This window comes from Ananas comosus, linkage group 16 (assembly GCF_001540865.1).
Source record: "Ananas comosus cultivar F153 linkage group 16, ASM154086v1, whole genome shotgun sequence".
Classification (NCBI taxonomy): domain Eukaryota; kingdom Viridiplantae; phylum Streptophyta; class Magnoliopsida; order Poales; family Bromeliaceae; genus Ananas; species Ananas comosus.
Genome location: NC_033636.1, coordinates 9674907 through 9691002, shown reverse-complemented (window position 1 = coordinate 9691002; position 16096 = coordinate 9674907). Strand labels below are relative to the sequence as shown.

At 37.7% G+C, this 16096-nt stretch overlaps 4 protein-coding genes across 4 annotated transcripts; 1 reads left to right on the top strand and 3 right to left on the bottom strand.

Annotated features, from left to right (window-relative positions):
* LOC109722403 (MADS-box transcription factor 32-like) lies at nucleotides 257-2321 on the bottom strand. The gene is made up of 7 exons (XM_020250461.1): nucleotides 1966-2321; nucleotides 1731-1797; nucleotides 1569-1630; nucleotides 1105-1246; nucleotides 961-1002; nucleotides 670-745; nucleotides 257-448 (listed from the first exon to the last, which is right to left on the bottom strand). The coding sequence occupies exons 1-7, from the start codon at nucleotides 2154-2156 to the stop codon at nucleotides 438-440; spliced, it is 591 nt and encodes a 196-aa protein (XP_020106050.1). The 5' UTR covers nucleotides 2157-2321; the 3' UTR covers nucleotides 257-437.
* On the bottom strand, nucleotides 4928-6305 carry LOC109722401 (early nodulin-like protein 2). Its single transcript, XM_020250459.1, has 2 exons — nucleotides 6019-6305; nucleotides 4928-5911 (listed from the first exon to the last, which is right to left on the bottom strand). The coding sequence occupies exons 1-2, from the start codon at nucleotides 6194-6196 to the stop codon at nucleotides 5148-5150; spliced, it is 942 nt and encodes a 313-aa protein (XP_020106048.1). The 5' UTR covers nucleotides 6197-6305; the 3' UTR covers nucleotides 4928-5147.
* On the top strand, nucleotides 10681-14182 carry LOC109722407 (protodermal factor 1-like). The gene is made up of 3 exons (XM_020250464.1): nucleotides 10681-11213; nucleotides 11502-11850; nucleotides 12110-14182. Exons 1-3 carry the CDS (start codon nucleotides 11144-11146, stop codon nucleotides 12435-12437), a joined length of 747 nt encoding a protein of 248 aa, XP_020106053.1. The 5' UTR covers nucleotides 10681-11143; the 3' UTR covers nucleotides 12438-14182.
* On the bottom strand, nucleotides 14273-15914 carry LOC109722400. The gene has a single exon (XM_020250458.1). It carries the CDS (start codon nucleotides 15808-15810, stop codon nucleotides 14761-14763), a length of 1050 nt encoding a protein of 349 aa, XP_020106047.1. The 5' UTR covers nucleotides 15811-15914; the 3' UTR covers nucleotides 14273-14760.

Genomic DNA, 16096 nt, shown 5'->3' with positions numbered 1-16096 from the left:
TAATCTTAGTATTAACTAATTTGATACATATAGATTACTATAATTAATGTACAAGCTACAAAGCACAAAATGTCTCTCTAAAAAAAATGTCAATTTCCAATATTATTTCCTGGGCATATAAGCAAGAGAGAGCAAGCACCCTGAGCCAATGTTCACAGGACACTGCAGGATCATTCATCAAACATTTCAGAATATTCAAGTTTTTTTTTAAAAGAAAATTGTTGGTATCAGAGGGAAATTATGAGTCAACAAAAGCTTAATTTTCAAAAGGATGTTTACAAAAGAAGGTACTCCAGGTACAGAATATTTCCTTTCATCACATATTATATTAAACAACTAGAGAATTTCTACAAACCCTAATAAGTAATCCACTAAGATGTAATTAGGCTTCAAGCATTGATTGATCTCTTGACCATGTCTCAATGCAGCATCCATGCTCAATTAAACCCTGCATCGAAATGGAAAAGGGAAAAAAAAATAAGCGAAGAATAATGAAATGCGAAGACTCTTTCAGAAGCTCGATTCAATTTCAATTTCCTCGCAGCACGAAAATTCCAAACTGCGTCTGTCGAACGCTCAAAAATTCGGTTTCTCGGTATAGAGAAATTTAAAAGTTGCTTCAAAAACCAGGCAAAATAAACGCTAATCGTAACAGGATACGACAAGAACCTAATTTAAGGTCTAATCCATGGCTGAATGAGGTTGATCCTCCTCCCATGTTCTTAAGCGTCTGCACCTGAGCTAGCTGAAGAAGAGCTTAAAAAGTAAATATTTGCCGATGACTAAATAAACAAACGTGTCAGTAAAAAGGAAAGACAATAAATTTGTACCCGCAATCGCTTTACATGTATGTGTCAAACCAAAGAACCAATCGGCTTTACGATAATAAGATCAAATCGCAACTCTAGTAGATTTAACATGCATGTTAAAGATTGCGGGGTACGTCAATGCTCCTCTTACCTTCTCAGATAAACCGAATCTTTCTTCTTGCTTATCTCTGACCTGCGAATTCGGCGCGCTCAATATATAACTAAAATGTACACTTTGTCACACATGCTCAAAATAATAGGCAATTAAGTGATTCTTTATGTTATTGAGAAGTACCATATTTTCGAGGAAATTGATTTCGCCTCCCATCTTTCTCTCCTTCTCTGATCTAACCTTGCTGATGGCTGCTTCCAGGTTGTGCTCCAACATGTCCAGAGTGGGCAGTGTGTAGTGCTCTCTGTCATCAACCTTCATGAATCTATGCAACCACATTACCACCAAAGTTCTTATTTTTGTACATTTAATCTCCAAAATATAATAAGCTAACTCAAAATTTCACTCAAAAGATCATTCAAATTCTAACCAAGTTTGTTTTTAACTTGCACTTCATTTGGTTTCACTGTCCTTTTTTTTATTTCACTCAAAACTCATGGCTTCTCGATTCATGTCATTATTATTAGCTAAAACAAATTTATTGCACCATTTTTGTTATTCGTTGCACGGATTATACAAAGATGCATGGAACTATATATGTTTAGAAAAACAAAAAACAAAAAAAAGTAAAAAATGGTTGGTTGTACCTTAGTTCTTTCTCCATTAGTTCACACAAGTTCTGAACCTTCTCGATCTCTGCATCCCTCTCCTATAAAACAGTTATAAACAACATAAATATATAGCAATCAATCTACAAGAACCTAATCATACTAGAGAGAAAGAGAGAAAGAGAGATTAATATACTGTACCAAATGGTAATCTTTCCAAATCTTAGTATTGGTGGCCATCTCATACCTCTCGATAAAATCCTTAACACTAAAACAACAAGAAAAAAAAAAAAAGACTGGGTTCAGCTTCAGCTTCAGTTCAACACTCCGCCCTCGCGTCTGGACTCGAGATATATAAATAATTAAATGACGCATATGGTGGTTTGGTGATACTCGAACTCAGAACCTTCTGCTCTGATACATTCGAACTGCGTACCTGGGGACAGAGGGGGCGTGGAAATGGTAGAGCTTTCCTGAAGAGGAAAAGAGGAGGAGCAGCAGGTCTGCGTCGCAGAGGATGGAGAGCTCCCTGGCCTTCTTGAACAGCCCATCCCTTCTTTTATAGAAAGTTGATTGCCTCTGCGTTGGGTTCTCTATCCTCTTTATCTCTGTTCTCCCCCTCCCCATTTTGATCCCCTTCTCTCTCTCTCTCTCTCTCTCTCTCTCTCTCTCTATCTATGTATCTATTTATCTCTCTCTAAAATGGGGGCTCTTCTCTCACAAATGCGAAAGAGGGGGGTGTTTACATGAATATGGCAAAATGGAATGGAATGGAGTGGAGTGGGGGGAGAATGAGATGGGGTGGGTGGGGAATGAATGTTTGCTTGTTTTGAGATCCGGGAGGAAAAACAAAAACAAAAAAAAAAAAACTTTTTTTCTTTACCAAACTTCAAAAGTGGTGGCAGGGAATATTTGGTGATTGTAATAGGTGAATGACCAAAACTCTCTCTCTCTCTCTCTCTCTCTCTCTCTCTCAAGGGGGAATAAAAAAACAGAGCAAAACTTTTTAAAGAGTGCCCAAAGAGTAAACAGATTATCTGATTAGTCTTATAAAAACATAAAAGCAGATGCTTTTAAAATACTAATCTCCAACTAAGATCTAAGTAGCTGTTTGAGTAAATTATTTGCGTGGATTTTACACAAATAAGTACAGAAAAATAAAGATCTTGAAGAAGCTACAAAGATTGTGAATTTTACACAAATAACTACAGAAATATAAAGATCTTGAAGAAGCTACAAAGCTTGTGGATTTTATATAAATAACTAAAATTAAAGATTTTGAAGAAGTTACAAAACTTTTTCAGCTGGACCAGACGAGACCTAAGTTAGAGATGAGTTAACATACGCCAAATGAAGATGTGGAGAATATTATTATTATTATTATTATTATTATTATTATGTTAGAGAGATGTATTATATATCTATCTATATGAAAAAAGCTTGATCACAAGGACATGCAATCATATCACGCAAGAATTAAGATCTGTGCATGCCCCCGATCTGCAGCACCCGGGCAATGCATGGCCCTCTGTACGATTTTTGATGCACATCATGAGCCGTCGGTTTTTAGGAGGTGCCCATTCTCGATCTGATTCATAATCCATCCATTCATTCTTTGAAGAGAATGGTGAGCTTTTTTCCTAAAATAATTTAGGATGATTAATATGGTATAATATAATATTGGAAAGACTAAAATGCAAAATTTTCTATAAATATCCATTTTTTTATTTTTTTAAAATTTTTTTTGAAAATCTATATTTTGCCAATTTAAAAATTTTAAATTATTTTTTAGAAAATTACGATAATAATAAAAAGGACAGAATGATCATGTTGCCGTTACACTTAATACTTGTTCTTAAAAAAATCTTTAATATATTCTTGCTATTTTAAAAAAAAATCCGATATAAATTACATAAATAGACGGAATAGTGACGAAACATCGGCAAAGGAGAACAGGAAACATCAATTTAAAATCTGGAAAGAGTAAAACATAAATGTTAAAAACTTAGGAAGAAAAAATAAAAAAAATTATTTACAGAATTTTTTGTTAAATTTTAGCTTATTGAAAAATGATGTGTTACCAAATCACAAATTTTTTTTCAAATTTACAAAAATTCAATAAATTCTATTAATTCTACTTCGAACTTCTTTATTTTCTTTTTGAAATTACTTTTTTTTCTTTCCTTATTGGGAAAGGAGTCTCGCGGATGGGTTAACTGGTCCCTGAAGCATTTCCATTTTTGGAAATATCTGCGCATCCAAGGTGTATCTATACCGTACAATTATTCTAAGATTGGTGACACGAGGGATAAAACCAAAAAAAAAATCTTTTTGATGCGACCCATCCATGGCTAAAGGTACGGTGAAAAATACGATAAAAAAATATTTTATTTGTTTTGTTATATAATATTACGTTTCGCATATCGAGATAAACCGGTTACGATTTATTTTCTGCGATTTTATCGAAGAACGCAGAAGTATATTTGTATATACTTTTAGTTCAACCCTATTTTATCTAATAACATCATATTGGTCTCAATATCAAACTAAACCTTAGTTTTGTTCTGTATTCAATACCATCTAACACTGACAAAATAATTTATGCTAAAGTATTTACAAATAAAAAAATTATACTTTTTGATGTGTTGAAAAATTAAAAATAAGATTTGAGAGCATAGAAGCATTTTCTCGAGATTTATTACCCCCATTTTTTTGTTGAAAAGATATTATTATAAGAACGAAACTAGTAAAAAAATAGTATTTATTTATTAACCTTAATATTAAAAAGTTAATATTGATAGTACTCATGGTAAAATCTTATTATAATAATGTTTTAGATAATATTTTAACGCCACAAATTACAAATGCTGTGGAGTAATTCAGAGTAAAACACCCATTTTAATTAAAATGCTAATTTAAACAAGTAAAAGATGAAACTTAATTTTTTTTTTATTTACATGTAGAGAATTTTATGTTTTTGTCATTCATATAATTGTGAACGAGATATTATAGAATAATTTGTTAGTACACTTATTAGTTTCACTTCTCTCCTGACATTTTTAAATGCTGAAATTAATTAAGATAATAATACGAATTGGTTTTAATATTATTAACACACGATTTAGTTCATGCATGTAGTAGATCACAATGTAGATTAGAAAATAAAGTTTTTAAATTGGAACTGCAAATAAAGTAAATAATTAGTGATTGAGATAGAATCTAAATAATACAGTTCAATAACTGTAAATAAAGTAAATAATTAGTGATTGAGATAGAATCTAAATAATACAGTTCAATATACAAAGAAGGAGAGAACAAGGAAACTCTCCAATAAAAACATTTCCATAACTCACAAATAAATCAAAGCATATTCTCTAATAGAATCTACACAAGGAAATTATAATTTTATTTGAAGCAAAAACCAATGTCATTGCACCCACATTAATATGAACACACACACACATAAACACAAAAAAAAAGAGAGAAAAAGAGAAAGAAAAGATCACAACCCACTAACCTAAATAATAATCCCAACAATCTATAACACTTGTTATTGTTATATAATTTAACACCACCTCTCACCACCCAATTGAAACACCAAACAATGCATCATCGCCTTCAAAGTAAAAGCCCACCACCCAAAACCGCAAACAGGACACCAAACCCTATCTCGGGCACAATCAAAACAGAGGAGGAAGAATCAGGGGAAGGCCCAGGAGAGGCCCCGGCACTTGGCGAAGGCGCAGAGATGGTGGAAGTGGGAGGAGGCGATGATGGAGATGGGGAGGAAGCAGGGGAGGAGCTATTAGATGGAGGAGGAGATGGAGTTGGAGAAACAGGGGAGCTCTTTGATGGCGCAGGAGACGGAGTTGGAGAAACAGGGGAGCGCTTCGAAGGCGCAGGAGCTGGAGTTGGAGAAACAGGGGAGCTCTTAGATGGCGCAGGAGATGGAGTTGGGGAAACAGGGGAGCTCTTAGATGGTGCAGGAGCAGGAGTTGGCGAAACAGGGGAAACAGGGGAAACAGGGGAATGGGATGGTGCAGGAGAAACAGGGGAAGCAGGGGAAGGAGATGATCCAGGAGAAACAGGGGAAGCAGGGGAAGGAGATGATCCAGGAGAAACAGGGGAAGCAGGGGAAGGAGAGGTGGGTGCAGGGGTAACAGGGGATTTGCTCCTCACGGCTAACACTACTACAACGAGCTTCTCCCCCTTGAGGCACTTCTCCTCCACGCCACTGATGAAAAAGAAGGGCCCCGATCGGTCGAACGTGAAAACAGAGCTCCCCGTGTCACGCCTCTCTACAGGGTTGCTCACATTGCACTTGTCGAAGTCCTCCTCTCTCACCACCAAAACAGAGTCCTCCCCCTTCTTGTACTTGAACACTACAACAACAGCAACAACAACAACAACAACAACAAAAAATGGCCCAGTTCATATGAATCACACAAAAATCACACAAGATAAGAGGACGGATTTGATCTATACATACCGAGGCTATCATTAACTTGAAACCTGTTCCTCTCGGCCCAATGAGAGTAACTCTCGGAAGGGTTCAAAACCCACCCATCTCTTCCTCCCACGTAGAAGAAATAAGCTTCTGAAGACGCCATTAAAGCCATGAACACGGAGAGTACAAAGAGAACGACGAAGCTTCTAAGCGTCTCCATTGCCTCTCTCTCTCTTCCTCTCCCTCTGGTTTCAACGAAAGAGCGCAAAAGAACAAGAAGAGATGAGTAGTGTTTTTGGAAACAGAGGAGCTTAGGAAATATCGATCGAGAGAAGGGGAAAAGGTTGTGAGAGGTGAGCATGGGAGGGTCGAGATATATATAGTGGTGTGTCGTCGTTGGTTACCGTTGTGGGGCGGTGAGTTTTAGGATACGGTGCTCCGCCTACGTACACGGGGCCATTGTAATAACTCTGAGAGGAAAATTATACAATACCCCCTCTAGTATCAGCACTTTGTGAACGGACCCCCCTATATTCTTTTGTTTTTGGTCTCTCTCAACTTTTAAATAATCTTAATTGCAGCTTTTTAACTAATTAAATTATATATATATATTTTTTAATTTTAATAACTTGTTTTGATAAATTTATTTATTGAATCATAAGTTACATCACTTAGGTAATAATTTCGGGAAAAAAAAATGTAAATTAAGTAGACGCTCCCTCATCTATAAGATATTTTAAAATCACGCTTCCTCAATATATTATTATTGAAATTCTCTTAATATTTTTTACATTATCGATCTAACAAAATATTTAATTGAACAGTAATTTGATAAATTTAATAAATTTTAACCGGTAACTATTAGTTCCCAAATATACTACTAATTTAAAAAAATAAAATTATTTAGAGAAAATAATTTAAACCAAAATTCTCGAAAACTCACAAAATATAATGGAGGATCAACTTCAAATCTCCAGTAGTTGAGGGATCTCCGCACAATTTACCAAACTCTGACGAGGTCCGTTTCTTTCCAACTGCACCGTGCGATGCCGGACACGTGGAGGGCCTCGGGCGACTCAACGGTAACCGAAGTTTTCGAATACCGGGGCGTGTAAATACCACCGCTTTATGATTCGTGTGCCCTAAATGGAAACTTGGAGCAAATCCAACGGCTATTACGGGGCCGTGTATACACTTGTACGCAGTACATCTTTAACTCCCTTCTTCATTATAGGCGACTAAAAAAAAAAAACCGTTTCTTTTTATTTGCTATGGTTTAATTAGAGCGTATATAACCATCAGATTTGGAGTGGTGTATGAAATGAACGGTCGAGATTCGACAATGGATTTGGAAAGGAGAAAATCGAACGTTGGGATTTAATTAGAGAGGTGATTTAAATTTTGGTTGGTGTATTGTAGTAATTTTGTTTACTTATATAGTTTGGGTTATTTAGTATATTTTGAGTAATTTTCGTTTTAACTGATTAAATTTTAGATTTTTGTTTACTCTTAACATAATGAAGTCATTGATTTTAGTAATTTTTTTTTTCATTTTATTTTAAATAAAAAGTTGTGGCATATTATAATGTGTATAATAATATTTCTTGTTTGGAATGAAAATGAACTAAAAAATGAGAAGATGATCGAAAAAAACCTACTACTATTCTTATGCTACAATTTAATGAGCTACAAAAAATAGGTCCAGCTGTTATTTTTGTTAAAGGAAATTAAGGAGGAATATAATTGTTCCTAAAATATATATATTAATCAAAATGGGTGTGCATATATTTGGTTGATATTTTTAGTTTAATGCTTGTTCATGTTGTGGGACTTCGCTGTGTGGCTTTTTTAAGTCCTATTCTTTCTTTTTTTAATTTTCCTTCAAATAAAATTTTTTGCTCTTAAGAAACAACATCCATGTGAGGCATACAAATATAGAAGCTTCGCAAACTTATGAATTACTTAATATGTAAAATTTCATAATGATGGTTTATTCTACCTATTTTTAGGTGATTTTATGTGGGTGTTAATCATGTGGGATCACTATTATGAGGGGAAAGAATTAAATATAGCCTAATTTGAATTGGTTGAGTGCAATTTTTAAGGAATTTTTTTTATATAAAAAAGTTATGGAGGATCAGGTGTTATTGTACAAAGGAAAACTCTTTATCTTAATTTCCTAACAAATTTGAGTTGCCAATGTTTTCTTGGTAATTTAGTTTGGGGTAAATCATTAGTCACTGTGAATATCACACAATATTTAAGCCACTGTTTGGTTCGAAGTTAAGTAATAAGAATGAACCTTATACGGCACTCAAAGCATTATTATTAGCTTTTTGGTAAAATCGTACAGAACTCATCTAAATTATAGATAATTTTGACTTATTTGATTTGAATCGGTCAACGATATTTTAGTTTTAAAATTTAAATACATCGTTTATCTTTGCATGTTTAGTTTGTATATTATATGTAATTCTCACAACTATAAATTAATTAAACTAAGTAATATAAAATTTAAAAGTAAAGTATCGCCGACTGACTCAAACTAAACAAATTGAAAAATTTGATAGTAAAATCAAAATTTAAAAAGATTAAATAGTTAATTCAAAATAATAATCTATAGTTCAAGTAAATTCTCTATATTTTATCTTATTTTTTGAGAGAAAATAACAGCACACTCCTGTCCTGTTCTTCTTCTTCTTTTTTTTTATTTAATGAACTTAACTAAAAATGTAAAACAACTGATCTTTGAATCTGAAATTTCGAATAACAATTATCAACCTCTTTTCTACTTATGCTATTCATCCTCTTTTCCACTTATGCTAGGAACGGTCGGTCACTCGAAACACTTTTATCATACGCGACTTCCTTACATTGTAATCCCAATCACGCAAACTTAATACAGGGATAGAACGACAAAGAGATGCTTAGTCTTTTTTCTCATGCAACGTGGGCTTAAATACACATGTTTTTGTAGTTACGATCATGCGCGTTAGGGTTTTAGGTAAAACCCATAAATCCGATGGTTCACCCAACAGCACCTTGGTTTGATTTGGGTTCAACTACTAGGTTTTTGGGTTTATCTGTGGACATTGAGTCCGAAACTAATCGAATTTGTGTGGCTTTGTATCGTGTGTTTAAGCGAAAACACACACACAAAAAAGAGATGTAAATAACTTACTCTCAGAATAAGCAAAATCATTGGATTCGGTCGTCACTCGCCGAATTCAATTCAGTCGCAACCTCGATCGTGTCGGAGGGTAACGGACCAAATCCGGTTCCGAACCTAGTTTCATTTGGGCCTTGAGGGACCATCAAGTGGACAAGGCCTTCGCCACCCGTACTTGGCGTTAATAATAGGTCACCATCGACTGGGCCCACGTTGGGCCCGGTCCAGTTATGAACAAGCCGAGCACATTGCATGAGGTGAGACACGTGAAATGCACCCCCAGGTTACATATACCAAACCCCAATAACAACTTACGAAGCAAAAATATATCACCACCACCTGATAGTCTGGTTGGTAGGGCGCCTCTTCTGCGAGGGAGAGGTTGCTAGTTCTATCCTGCTTAGAAGCATGCACGGGCGTCCGACCGAAAATGGACAGGAGATGTGACCATGTTCTCGCTCGAGCCAAAATGAGACTCAACTTGCCTAGCCCACAAAGAGAATACACATATATCAGCTTACTCATGAAAAAGAGGAGAAATGCACTACCACTGAGAACAAACCAATGAATCAAATGATTATGACCTAATGTACAAGTACAAGCTAACAAGTTACACACCATCTGGTCAAATTGAAAAGCCAAGAACCACAAAAAGTTCTTCATTAACCTCTCTCTTCTTGTGCATGGCACATCCTACTCTTTACTAGCATGGAATGCCCTAGTTAGTTTACAGCCTTTAAATGCAATTGCCTGGGACTGTGAACAGTAGTTAATAAGACACTAATGTTACTGTACTATGCAATATCTAAATGCCCAGGGAGGCATGAGGTAGTTGAACACATTATATGTAGTCCAAATACTTATGACACTCTTTTGAAGACTCGCTGTCCTCATTAAATTGAAGCACTGACAATGGAAAAAAAAAAAAGCCCTGAAATTAGAAAGAAAATATTGCATGGACCTAGTCCACCACATCATTCCAAAACTGGTCCATAAATTTTGACCCTAGAGACTTCAGAATCAAAATGTCAAGTCTCCATTAGATGTGATCTACAAGATCTAAACAACTTGCTATGAAAAAGCAGAAGCTTTGAAAACCTACTGCTGAGACATTTAGTAGTCCTAAAGATCATGGAGCTAAAAGAGCTATTGTTGATGCCAAACCCGGTCGATATTAGGGATTCTTACATTTAAGTTGCAGTTGCCATGCAAAGGACCAAAATCCAAATTCTCAAAAAGAAAGGGAAAAAAAGAGAGCTCTTGTTGGTTAAATGATAATTGATAAGTATGATTTCCAAAATTACAATTTTTACGGTATGAAAATTTCAGGTGATGTAGATCACATCCAACAGTTTAAACAAAATTAGGAGTGCTAGACCATGGACTGGGTCTAGGAAACTAAGAATTTCTCCTGAAACAGTGAAAATAAGTTCCTTCATTGCATATCTTAATTACCTATCCAAATAAGCATTTCACTTGTGTATACTCAAACTTACCCATACCATATCTTTGTTGCTAGAAACAGCCCCATGTATCCTATAGAAGCCTAAATGAGGACATCGCATTCATTTAAGAAGAAAAATCTTTTCCAAATCTAAGGTTACGCAAATTAGATCACTTTACCTCCCCTCTACAATAGTCCCCCACTTTTTCCTGGGTTTGTACCACAAAATTTACAACTTATAAATGCACCTGCAAGTTTTCAACTAACTACTTGGTCTTTCTCTGCATGCATTTATGTCTTTTGTTGCAGTGCTGTGAATTCAATATAATTTATCTCTTATCTCTTACTTGTGTATATAGGTGGTGGTGAGTAGTACACAACACCTATACTCCCTCAGTATCTATATATATATGTACCACCTATTTCTCTCTCAAGTTTCTAGTGAGTTTTGAGTTTGGGTTAAAGGTAAAGAGGCGGAGGGTCAGAAGAGAATGGCTCTTCTCATGTGTTTTCTCTTACTGGGGTTGGTTTCTAATGGAGTTGTATCCCCGGTAATGGCTAGGAAACTAGGGGGTTTCACCGAACAGAAAAACTACTACCCTCCTGATCCCCACCACCATAGTCGTAAGTACTATTTCTCTCTCTCTCTCTATCTTTCTCCCAGGGCCTCTTTGGCTCAGTAATGAATTTCAAACTACAAACACACTGCATTGCGGTGTGCATATATAAACTCCAAGCATGGTGTCAAGTCGCACCACATTGCAAAAAAGCAAACCCGAAGCGGGTTATTACTGTAGTGATGGTCCAAACCACATCTCAAAAGTGGGGCCACAAAGGGCCTCTCTCTTGGTTGATTAGTTGCTATGAAACAATTGCGTACCTCTGTCTAGTAATGTTGTTGATATGGTGCAGATTCACCACCAAGCACTCCCTCCAATTGCCCGACGCCGTCGCACGGTGGCGCGCCGTCATATGGTGGGACGCCGCCAACGCCTCCGCATGGCGGTGGCGGTGGCGGTGGCGGTGGAGGGTACTACAACCCACCCACACCTCCGGGTGGCGGAGGAGGGTACAATAACCCACCCACGCCAATCATCACCACTCCACCCTCCCCTCCGCTTGTGGGTCCTATCACACCAAGCCCTCTCGTTCCGATCACACCGCCAACGCCGCCAACTCCGTTCCTCCCGATCCCCACCCCTCCGTCGACTCCCTCGCCGTTCGACCCCAACATCCCACCCTTCTTTACCGGCACTTGCAAGTAAGCCATCTTAAACTCAACCAAGTGTTTAAATGTATAAAAATTGCTTTTTTATGAAATAATCTGCTTTCTTTTCCCTTTTGCACAAATATCCCTACACAACCAAGATTCTAAAAGTTAGTAAGCGAACTAATCACGAAAACAAAAGAAACACGCAACTTACACAAACCCACAATAAAAAAGAGTAAACTTCATTGTAAAATAAAAGGTCAGAAAAAAATATTTATCTCTTAACCATTTTCACGTGACTGCTTTGAAGCTTCTGGCGAACCCACCCAGCGATAATATGGGGCGTCCTTGGGTACTGGGGCACTGTCGGCAGACTCTTCGGCTCGGTGGCAGCTTCGGCTTTTGGGAGGAACCTCAGCTTGCCAGAGGCGCTGTCCAACACACGTGCCGACGGAATCGGGGCCCTCTACAGAGAAGGCACAGCGTCTCTGCTCAACTCTCTTATCAACAAGCGGTTCGCATTCACGACGCAGCAAGTGAGGGATGCATTCATGACCGCAGTCAGCTCCGAACGTTCAGCCATGGCCCAGGCTCAGCTCTTTAGGAAGGCCAATGAAGGACACATCAAGCATCAGTAGTTTTTTATAATATATGCCTCTTTATTATATGTATCCCTAAGTTGTTTTTTTAACGTAACATGCATGCTAAAAACTTGAGTGTTTATGATGAGTTAGCTGTGTTTGGTGTTATGAACAATGATGTGTTTTTGGTGTTACCATGTCTAAGTGAAATGCTAGTTATATTTGGTGACCAAAGATATAATGGTGTGCTTGTTGTTATTTATTTACAGTTGCTAAAATTACATAGGTCTAATGTGATCTTCTATGGAAATTTATATAGAGAGAGATGGAAATATTAAATGAAAATCACAGAGCACCGAACTTTAAACAGTGAATCCTGTATGAAAAATATGTTGACATATTTTGGTGAGGGAAAATTATTGCTATGATGTTGGTTTCTGTATCATAGTTACTGATATAATACGAAGGTCTTACTGAGATCATTAAATTCTAAAATAACACAAACAGAGAAGGACAGGACACAGTCAATGAGGTGGGGATTCTCGGTTCGTACGAAATTTATATCACAAAATTCATGTCACACATTCAAGTCTAAATAAATGAACACGCATGGGTCTGCTATTTAGATTAGCATAATGATGCAGTCAAAGAACAGGATTGGTTTCAAACTGGTATGATGGTAAAATGTATCCAAAGAAGAAAATACAATCTGGAACTTTATTGCATGCAAAATTTGTCTGAAAATGTTCCGCATACATGGGAAATTATTGCTAAGATCTGATTGATTGCGTTATCAGTGGACTAGGATTGTTAAATACAGCACAGAGCAAATAAGGCTCAAATATTTGATTGAAAAAGGTCTAAAGAAGGACTTGAAATGACTGCTGATAAAAATTTCACAGTATGAAAAGCGAGCTCAATAACTGATCATGTTCAAAATAATGTGTTGTTCAGTAAATTGATTAGCCATCGTAAAATTCTAACTTATGAATGCACTAGTCAAGCTGTACCAGAAATCAAGAAATAATCAACAATAACAAGAACTTGCAAATTTGAATAAAGAAGCTGAACAATCAAGCCTTAGGGTGCAAAAAAAATTGTTAAGAGATAAGCAAACAGCAGACGTCTCACTGAGGGAAAAATAGTTATAAAGAGATAACATGATAGAAACAAATGATGAAAAGAAATGAAGAGATAACATGATAGAACTTAGTGGAGAAGGAGGCATTTTGTAATGATAAGATATCGAGACAAATAAAAAAGAAGAGAACAACTATCCGTTTTGCACTTTCTCATCACAGGCAAAGCCTGCAAGGCAAGATTTAGAACTCTGAAAGCAGCATACAAGTTCAGTCCAGAAGGTTCTTTCAAACAGATAAGAAGAACCTCAATTCAAATAGGGTAGACTAAAACGGGCTGAAAATTTATTGTATACGGCACACCCTAGCACCACCAGAGCTTGCATTTAATAGAGCTCCCCCTCAAAAACAACCTAATTTTAAGCAATATGATGCTCGACAAATCTCCTCTCCCTAAGGTGTTCTTGTCACACTATTCCAGATACTAGGCCAAAAAATTTAAAGAAATGCAAAAAAATTCAGGAATTAGAGAAAAATATAGTAATTAACGGTCATTCACGTGACTGAAAACAACCATGGACCTCATTTATTGAATTAATAGATGGAAAATAATGCAAGTTTTATTTCGACGAAGTATCATTACCTCCACCTTAGAAAATAGACATTTGATTTTTTTTTTTCAACTAAAATCTCCAATTAGAAGTAACATGTTATCCAAGCAGGCGCATATTAGGTAGATATTGGAAACTTGGGTAATCACATCTATTGCTCTAAATAATCTCCTCAAAGAAAATGTTTTACGCAGAGCCACAATTTGAGAGCCAAAAGAAACCAATTGTAAAGAACTCTACTTAGTCCAGATAAAATGATCTTAACACCCCTATCTATCAACTCCAATAAAACCTCGGAGGATTATTAATGCTTGTCATTCACAAAGCATTTGACACTATATTAGCAATATGTTCAATAAGAAAACAATGGACACCAATCACGACAAAATATTTGCATAAACTTAACAGACAAAATTTGTTCCAGATTTTGAAGCATCGTCGGTCTATTTCGATCATGACTCTAATGATGTAATAGCAACAAGGGTTCCTCGACTTTAATCAGCATGCACAATCTTCACCTTTCCGTGGATGTTCTCATCTACAAACTGTCTTTCCGTGTATGGTCCCTGATATTTCACTTCTTCAAACTACTGAACAACTTTCCGAGGGATGCAAGTGTATATTCTTCGTCACGAAAGGCGATTTCACAGTACCAAAGATAACATGTTTCTCACAGTTCTAAGAACCAGCTCAATCCATGTTAACTTCAAACCACTCAAGAATATCATCGGCCTGCAAGCTCGTCATCTCATGGTACCCGTACGCAAGATTCAACTCCTCTTGTATATGATCAACCCACTCATACTTCCCCGACAAAAGCCCTCTCTCCTCTGCCGCTTGCTTCCACCGAGTCACACGCCCGTCCTTTCTCATAAACCCCTTCTCGTCAACAAACCCTTTCTCCCGAAACAGCTCATAAAGCTCAACAGAGAATTCTTCATTCAACCCCGGTATCCTCTCGGATAGAAGTGTCGGCGTCAAAGGAGACTCCAAACACCTAATCTCTTTAACTCGAACCCCCTTCTTCCGTAGCAACTCCATGTTCATCTCAATCAACTTCGCTCTCCGCAAATCCTTCGGCATGTGGACAAAAAGGGTCGGCGGATAGACTACCGGCATGTCCGTCGATCCGAACACCCCTTCCGCGATCATAAGCGCAATGCTACTAAACCGCACCTCGGCGGCAAGCGCGGAAACAAAATAACCGCCGGACGACGCCCCGAGCGCCGTAAGAGGAAGCTTTTCGAGCTTATACTTTGCGACCCACCGCTCGATGATCCACTTAACATTCCGGAAGTCCTTTCGGACCGACCAACATTTACCAGCACTCGAAATTGTCAACACCGCGAACCGCCGGCTAAGCGCGCGGAGCACGATGGCCCGATCTTCGGGCAGGCCGACGCAATCCGGGCAGCTCGGGGACTTGTCCCAAAAGTTGGCTGCCCGGCAATTGCAGCCGTGGGCGACAAAGACGGCGGCTTTCGGCGAATCGGGGATTCGCCACATTGCAACCGTGCCATTGGTGAATTCAACACTGGGCACGAGGTGAATTGCAGAAGCTAGGGTTTGGGGTTGCGTTAGCTCGTGAGAAGCAATTTGGGAACTGGGTTTTGTTGATTCGATTACATGGAAATATAGCATGCAAATTACGGAAATTGAAGCTACAATTGCGAGAAAAATGGATCGGAACTCACGGTTGCTGCGAGATCGATAGGTCGCTTCGTGAACGCGATTCCACATTGGGGCATGGAGTGTTGCGGTGTGGATTGGGGCGCTAGGGTTTCGGAATCGGAGACGGGGATCGAATTAAAAATGGAGTTGGAAATTTCGAGAGCGAAAATAGTAGCTGCAATTTCGAGAGCGACGGAGATTGTAGTCGGGTATAAAATTAACCAGATGGCCCCTGGCCCGGCCCGACCCGACCCGACCCGACAAGGCCACCTGTCATGTTCGGCCACACAGCCCACACGCGGGCGGCGCGGCTCTAACCGGGCCGGCACGGCTCTTTTTCCTTTTTTTTTTACAT

Coding starts and splice junctions, on each gene's coding strand:
- LOC109722403 (XM_020250461.1), bottom strand. CDS start 2,156: ATGGGGAGGGGGAGAACAGAGATAAAGAGGATAGAGAACCCAACGCAG. Junction 1,003..1,104: donor TCAATTTCCTCGAAAATATG/GTACTTCTCAAT, acceptor CCGAATTCGCAG/GTCAGAGATAAGCAAGAAGA. Junction 746..960: donor GATTCGGTTTATCTGAGAAG/GTAAGAGGAGCA, acceptor GCTCTTCTTCAG/CTAGCTCAGGTGCAGACGCT.
- LOC109722400 (XM_020250458.1), bottom strand. CDS start 15,810: ATGTGGAATCGCGTTCACGAAGCGACCTATCGATCTCGCAGCAACCGT.
- LOC109722401 (XM_020250459.1), bottom strand. CDS start 6,196: ATGGAGACGCTTAGAAGCTTCGTCGTTCTCTTTGTACTCTCCGTGTTC. Junction 5,912..6,018: donor TCAAGTTAATGATAGCCTCG/GTATGTATAGAT, acceptor CTGTTGTTGTAG/TGTTCAAGTACAAGAAGGGG.
- LOC109722407 (XM_020250464.1), top strand. CDS start 11,144: ATGGCTAGGAAACTAGGGGGTTTCACCGAACAGAAAAACTACTACCCT. Junction 11,214..11,501: donor TGATCCCCACCACCATAGTC/GTAAGTACTATT, acceptor GATATGGTGCAG/ATTCACCACCAAGCACTCCC. Junction 11,851..12,109: donor TTCTTTACCGGCACTTGCAA/GTAAGCCATCTT, acceptor ACTGCTTTGAAG/CTTCTGGCGAACCCACCCAG.